Here is a 7,840-nt window from a genome sequence, read left to right on the forward strand (position 1 = left end):
ATGTATTTCTTTTTGTAAACCTATCCATTCATCTGACCAAGTTCGTACCTTGCATGCATTATTAAGGAAACGCTCTTCAGATACCCCGCATTTCAGAGAGAGTGACAGGTTTAAAGTGAAGTTGTTTGCATTTTCAACATGCACAATAGAGAGAATATTGACATACCTTAATGATACTGTTATGTGCTGTGGCTGAAATTTATTTGGATATTGTTCTTGTGGAAACTGTACACGATCTAACCACACAGCTAACAAAAATGACTGCTCCTATGTGCTCAAAATATCAGCCTGAATTACGCTACGTACTCTATCTTTAGAAGATATTAAATTAGGGAATCGAATTTTGCCAGAATAAACAATACCAGCATCTAAAAGTGCAGTGAATGAATTACAAAACATGTAAAAAGCAAAAAAATTAAATAATATCGCCTCTTATTTTTGCAATTTACCATCGAAGTCCAAGAAGTGGATATAAAGAAGCGGAGCTAGTAGTTATTTGGTAGATACACATCTGAAGTAAGACCAAACAGTGTACTCTATAACACAATTGCACCTCTCAAACCTACACCAGACTAAAGGGAATTAAAAGTTCTTTAACAATATGTCAGATATACAAGGTCTTTTTTTTAAAATAGCCAGGATAACCAGTGAAGAAAACCAGGACATTTTTTTTCTTTCAAAATCTAACCCTGTGCTAAATGACAAACTTGAGAACGCCACGTGAAGTGAAAAGTACCGCTTTTCTTTGTTTAGACTTAAAACACATAGGGCTCATAGATTTAAAAAGAAAAAGATGACTAAGTGTTTTGAGGATTATACTTTTATTCTGCTGCAGTCTCACCAGGCAAAACATTTTTGCTTGCTCTATCATCAGTAAAGTAAAATCATATCTGTATTAATTTAAACAACGACGATTTTGCCTACGATCTCCCATCTTTATTCCGAAAAATGAAATAATTCTGAACAATTAAAAAAAAAGCAATCCTCATGTGCTTTAATAGATTCCAGCAGTTTGAATGTTAATTAAGTATCCAACTCGCTTTCACTCAAGAAACAATGGAAGCGAATTGCATGCCATCGTTTTCTAGTTTTAATAGTAGCACAGTTTTCGCCAGCTAAAAAAAACCTGTAAAAATAAAAGTAAAAAAACAACCGGTCTTACGGACACACCTAGTAAACATTTAAATGTTTTGTGATCTGCATTCCTCGGGGTGTTGTAAACAGGTAAATATTTATCGACTTATTTGCTTAAATCTTCAAACAGAGAACATATAAACGTTTCCTTCAGCCTGATTAATAGTTTGTTCAAATCAGGAAATTCACTCGCAGTACAAAAACATAACGTTGTCATTTATTTATAAAGGAAAATGCGTTTGTGTATCCGTTGTTACCGAGCCGTCGGCACGTATAAATACTGACTATATCAAACTCAAAGTTACAAAATATCAATAGAAAATGCATTAATGAGGTAATAATTTAAATTATTGTTTGACAAAATTTTTTGGTACTTTTGCAGTCGCGAGAAGTAGCTTTATATGTATCATTATTCGGCAAAGTAATTTAAAAACATGGATTCATATAAGACTGAAATTTTAAGTAATCTTGTCAATTTCTGAATTTCAAATCTAGGTACCAAGATTTGTTTCCCCATGTCATTATTCTGTCTTTAGCAGTTTAACCGCATCTTTATATCCCGTTGAAAGTCATTTCCAATTTATTTTCAGACTGCTTTCATGGATTCTCTTATCATATAAACCCGCATTTAAAGAAATTTGAATAAAATTAGATCGATTCAGAAAAACGGTATGTACATTTGTATTGTCATTTCTTTTTCACAGTTCTACGCAGTATTCCTCTTTGTCTATGTCACCTATTTATCAATCAAAGTTTCGAATTCTTATTCTAATTGCGCATGTGAAAACAGGCTCATTTTTCTTCCCACCGTTCTGAGGCTCTGGCCTCAGTTTCATGAATCTCTCATTTTCCTCACATTAAGAGGTGCTTTTGTTTTCTTTCTTAAGATATATTTGACAGTACTGGGATGTTTATGAGCGGTGGATATAATCGCAAGGGATGAAAAATAATTATTTCAGTTTAAAAATTGTATACTTGGGAGACCTTTAAATATTTTTTAAACGAGTTAATGAATTCCTTAAATTTGGAACTTTGATTTTGCCTCAGATAAAACTTGAACTAATTTCTAATTAAATGCACGATAATGTGACCTTATTTTCAGTCTGACTGTACGTTTAACGTTCAGTGAAATGCTCATAATTCCAAAATAAACCGTACTAAAAACATTGAAAAATCTCAATTTGAGGAAGACTCTTTAGATGTAAAATGAAAGCGGGGTGTAGTTTTCTTCCCTGCATATCTAAGATAATTGTCCGTGAAGAACTAATAAGGTTGAACATCTTCCTATTTCAGTATTTTGTTCAAGATTGATACGCCGTGAGTTTTCGGTCACGTGAGTGTCACTGTTGATCCACTGAGGATTCGATTCATGTCTGAAACATTTTGGAAACTTCTTGCACTTGGGACGGGCAGATATACGAGGATTGCTTTTTCATTGAGGTATTGTATGGCTCATCGTGAACATCACTGGAAACGAATTAAGGTTATTTCAAACCGCGCTGTCATACATCCACAGACTGGGGCAAACGATAACGTCAGGGGCCCTGAAACGTGGTCCAAACCGCGATTTCGGAAAAGATGTGAACGAGACATTATTATCTTCATGTCTATCAACATTGTAAAACATTGTGCGTTCCTCTGCAAATTCATTGTCAATCAATACACATAAATATGTATAACAACGATTTTGATTTTCATTCTTTCTCAGATTATTATTTCCGCTTTCCATCCTACAAATCTTTTTTAGTACAAAGTCAGATTTGTTTAACTTTATTTGAAGGAAATGAATAAAACATTCAAATTATCTTGTTCCAGAAAGATTTGCATAGAAGCTGTGACCATTCTGGAAATCCTTTCAAGAGTAACAGAATTGTCCTGCAGTTGATTTGGTATTGTTTAAACAATATTTAATAGATATTATCTTCATTTTTTTCATCATCACAAGCGTCGTCATCATCATTACTAAATTAACCGTCGTCCTCCTCCTCCTCATTATCAGAAATACTAAATAATATAGAGAATAACTTGTGGAGGTCGAGAGATAAGCAAATTTGTATTAATTCTCTCGTCAGTAGGCTCTGGTTCGATAGGGTGATGACTCATGTGATGTCCTCTTGTTTCTCGCTGAATGCTGATGTGAAAAATTGTACATCATGTTAAGCGTAGCTGAGACGCAGTTATGAATTTAGATGTTATGTTTGTTTTGAATGACTAAAATAATTTAAAATTAAGGTTTATAACCTATGGGTTGACCGGGGACCCCGGGTTGGTTGTTGGTCTAAGTGTGCGCCTTTCTCGATCAATGCCATCTCACCTCTGCTCGAGTCTCGGGCTTGGCCAATGTTGTTATGTGAGAAAGCTTGCGATTAGCTTCTCGTGGGTCGGTACTTCTTTCCGAAGTTGTCCCGGGTTCTTCCTCCACCAGTTATACTGGCCGCCATGTATAAGCCTGTTGTGTGCTGAAAAATGGCGTTAAGCCCACAACAACAACATAACCTATGACTGCCATTCGTTTCCTTGTTCTTGGAAAGTACCCCTCTAAATGCTGACAACTGACTACAGTTGTACTCATTATCTCATTATGGTTATTGTTCGTACACTAACGTGCTAACAGACACATCACGCTTCTAGTGATTTAAAATATACCCAGCATGCTATAGGAATTGATGACATCATTTCTGCGGCAAAACATCGATAAGTACAGATAACAATATTTCATCCCGAGCAAAGAAACCCCACAGCGTGTTTAAATATTTTGATTTGATAAATAAAATTGTTGCTTCGTTGTTTGTTTGATTTGTTTTGGATCCTTTAGTAGATATAGAGATATTATTCATTTTCATGAGGTTTTCATAATCTGCAAACATACGCTCTAGTTGAATACACTAGTTTGCTTCTCATTTGAAAAAGGCACACATGAAGTCGAATAAGGAGCACGTTGAAGCACAAGAAATGAATTGATTAAAGGATGAAGCTTAAAGCTGGAGAGCGTGAAAAGTTAATGTAACAGTTCTTTGTCTAGACAGACTACATTAGGATGAGATTATGGATAAATGATTTAATTACATGAAGAAGCTTAAGTTTCACGCCACAGAGACAAAAAACCATCATATATATATATATATATATATATATATATATATATATATATATATATATATATATATATATATATATATATAATCAATTGGCATATTGCAATAAAATGTTTCCTTTGTAACACAGTTTGTAAGCTACTTTGATGTAATCCTTTTTGTCGGCTGCAGTGTAAATGCAGTCTGAGTCCTTAGATTACTATCATAGAGGACCGAAATATCCAAATCAAAACGCAAAATGATTCGACGTCGTGATCAAGACATTTTACAAAAAACGTGTTTGGATATATGTAGCATAAAACGTGCTTCTTAGGGTTAAAATTGTGGTGTAGTAGGAATACCGGGAAAGATGTAGTCTTTTTATCGCATTAAATGTAGCGGTCTTCTGAAATGATAACAAGAAACAGTGGTAAAGACGTCACGTAACAAGACCCATAGATCTAGAGTGAACGATAATCTCGGCCACATCTGAATGTATCAGCTGAAAATTTGACCATATCAGTCTTGGGGAAAGGCTGTAAAAGCTGCGCCCCCTTGACATCAAGTGGACACAGAGGCTATTTATGTATTTAGTACATATATTTCTTGTTACCTACTAAAGAAAACAGGTATATTTTCTTTTCACTATACCTGTTTTTAAAGCAAAAACCGTCGACGTGCATGGGTTTTATCTCTATACCATGCCAGTGTAATTAACGGCTGCATTACTATATCGATATAAAGATCTTTCGAAATTTACAATAATTTTACTAGTGCGACCTTTTACTGTAAAAAAAAAAACAAAAAAACTTCAAACTGCGTATTTTGTAAACTTGATGATTGTTTTCAAACGCAGATCAAAAGGTTTTTATTTTCATTAACACGTTTGTTGCGCAGATTATTAATACAGTAAATGTGTGTCTGTGTGATTTGGATTTTTAACGTAGCTTTAACAATTGTTCGCTACGATGTCTGCAGTGTGGCAGTTTATAGTGATGTCTAGCATGTCTAGCACTGGGGCATCATGCCGCAGACTTGTAGCATGATGTCCCATCCAGTCACATTATCCTGATACAGTAAATATTGTTCGGCTAAAGATACTGTAGAAATACACTGGGCCGGCACATCCGAGACATTTCAGTGCATAATGCCTTGAAAGATTTTAATGACCTTTAATTTATTTGAATGGATATAGGTTCTTTATTTTGTTCATTTCTGCATTCAAACGTGTTTTCTTGTTTTAGTAATCCCGCAGTTTTAGTTCGGCAAGAGACGCTGTACCCAAATTTCAATTATCAGTTTCGATTTGCAATCAACACTCATCAATGTCCAATTACGCCATTGTTTTGAAATAAGATTATGATTGTGTTGATAGTTAGAACTGGTATTTAAGCAATTCTATTGCTATATTTAATCAGGATATATTCCGGAAACGCGTTCGTTTTTTTATTTTGTATTTTTGTTGTTGTCGTAAAGTGCATGTGAGACAGAATATCGAATAGCATCAGTTATTGTAAGTTCAATGCTCGAGTCCTGTGGAAAACTATTCTGGAGTTTATTTTTTGGCATTTTATTTATGACGCCTCATTAAATAATGAAATAATGTATACTATCCGATCTAGAGTCTTGACATACTTTAAGATCTATTATATTCATTCTGAGAGAGAGAGAGAGAGAGAGAGAGAATTAAATATGCTTATGTATGGAAATACAGACTTTTTTTATTTAAAAAAACAAACATACTAAAGGGAGATGTATTTCCTAAATGGGAAGAAAAAGTAGTTCCAAACATAATTTTTTCTTGCCGATACTTGTCAGTATCTTATATTGAAATATATAATAAATTAGGATCCCATCCCTTGAGCTAGTGTTGCCATCATCCACATTATGGCGTCATAAGGTACATGTCATCAAACATTAAGTTAAGATACTATATTTCGAAATTCCTTTTAAAACCTTCTTCTTGACTGATATACAATTTACGCTTGCGCACTGTTAAAGGTGTTAAGTGCAATAATTTTCATTATAAACTTTAATTTGCCTCCATACAAATAAAACTTGCAATGCATTGTCATATAAAAGATACTGAAGAGGACACGAAAATAAATGAACAAACATAGATATGTGTTCGTTGTGGTCTTCAATTTCTACCACATGACACCGTTACAGGCACTACAAGTAGCAGTATGTAATGCTTGTCTACCTGCATATAAATTTCAAGGCAACGCACGATATAGCAATATATGAAAAATTATATAAATATGCATACATATTGTGGAGGTCTAAGAGATGGCAAATAACAAATTTGCCAATACGCTTTACTTATTTTTTTAACCAGGCCCTGGTCAGGCCTTCCGGTGATATAATAGTGACCCAGGCAATTTTCACGAATATTAAAAGCTCAGCCACAATTTGTCTTTCATTCTATCTGTAAATGACAGCAACGCTGCGAAGACCTTTAAACTCAATATTGAGGCTTTCATCAGTGCTATTCAATTACGTGGGATAGGACTGAAGAATAACTCTTTGGAAATATCTGATAATGGGAATTGACAATTCAGGAAGCTTGCATTTGACAAAGCGAATGACCATTCAGCGTGGATCACCCCAGGACCACCTGGAATATATATGAACAATATAATAAACACTCTCTGGAAATTATATAAGGAACGTGTCTGCTTTTACATCAAACATAGGTCGAATAGTTATTGGAGATCGCGTACAATCGGCTACACAATTGATTTAGGAGCCACAAACTCGGATCTTTTCCAGTTGAAGTTCATAGCACAACATAAACAATGCTTGGAAGCTAAACAACTTTCACTAGCACATTGAACAGTGCTTGCATCGTGACAAGAGAAAACATATAAATGGCTTATAAGATTGATTTAAGATCCAGTAACTCAGTAACAATTTCCGGTAGCACATTTAACAGTTCTTGCAAAATGACAGGGGTGCGCATGCAAGTGCCTTCAGGATTGACATGTTTCTGAGATTTTAACGCCATTTTTTCATCACATGATAAGTATACATGCTGGATTGATTTGCGAATTTATAGCAGATTTTGGATGTACAGAGATACTTGAGGACACTATCTACTTCAACCATTTTGTATGAAAATTTTCAAAAACGCATTTGTTTTTAAATATACCGTCTTCTGAAAACCTTAGATGTGTGTGTATGTATATATACTTCTTTAGTAATAATGTCCATTTCAGATCTTTCTAATTCTAAATGAACCTGCAGGAATCCATTACGACTGTGTACTTAGATGAGAATTAATTACTAGATCGACATGCGAGTGTGTCTGTGTATATATATCTATATCTATCTATCTATCTATCTATCTATCTATCTATATATATATATATATATATATATATATATATATATATATATATATATATATATATATATATATATATATATATATATATATATATATATATATATATATATATATATATTGCAATGTCTTTTTAATATATGATGTTGATCACAAAGTTGAGTGACGTAACCATCTGACTTTCTCATTTTGACTGTTTTAAGTTAATCAGATCTATCAAAAATGGAAATCTTACGAATATTATTTTCACGTGGCTTTAATAATTTTGCAGTCCTGTCGCTACGAT

At 33.9% G+C, this 7,840-nt stretch overlaps 1 protein-coding gene across 1 annotated transcript in view; it reads left to right on the top strand.

Annotated features, from left to right (window-relative positions):
- The window catches only part of LOC149799535 (uncharacterized), a 204,135-nt gene extending 201,374 nt beyond the window's left edge, over nucleotides 1-2,761 (top strand). The window contains exons 3-4 of the mRNA XM_089957090.1: nucleotides 1,725-1,803; nucleotides 2,428-2,761. Coding sequence (XP_089813216.1) covers nucleotides 1,725-1,776 — 52 coding nt within the window. The 3' untranslated portion in view covers nucleotides 1,777-1,803; nucleotides 2,428-2,761. The remainder of the gene's footprint in view (nucleotides 1-1,724; nucleotides 1,804-2,427) is intronic.
- Nucleotides 2,762-7,840: the final 5,079 nt, after the last annotated feature.

This window comes from Sinohyriopsis cumingii, chromosome 5 (genome assembly GCF_028554795.1).
Source record: "Sinohyriopsis cumingii isolate HCF-2022 chromosome 5, ASM2855479v2, whole genome shotgun sequence".
Classification (NCBI taxonomy): domain Eukaryota; kingdom Metazoa; phylum Mollusca; class Bivalvia; order Unionida; family Unionidae; genus Sinohyriopsis; species Sinohyriopsis cumingii.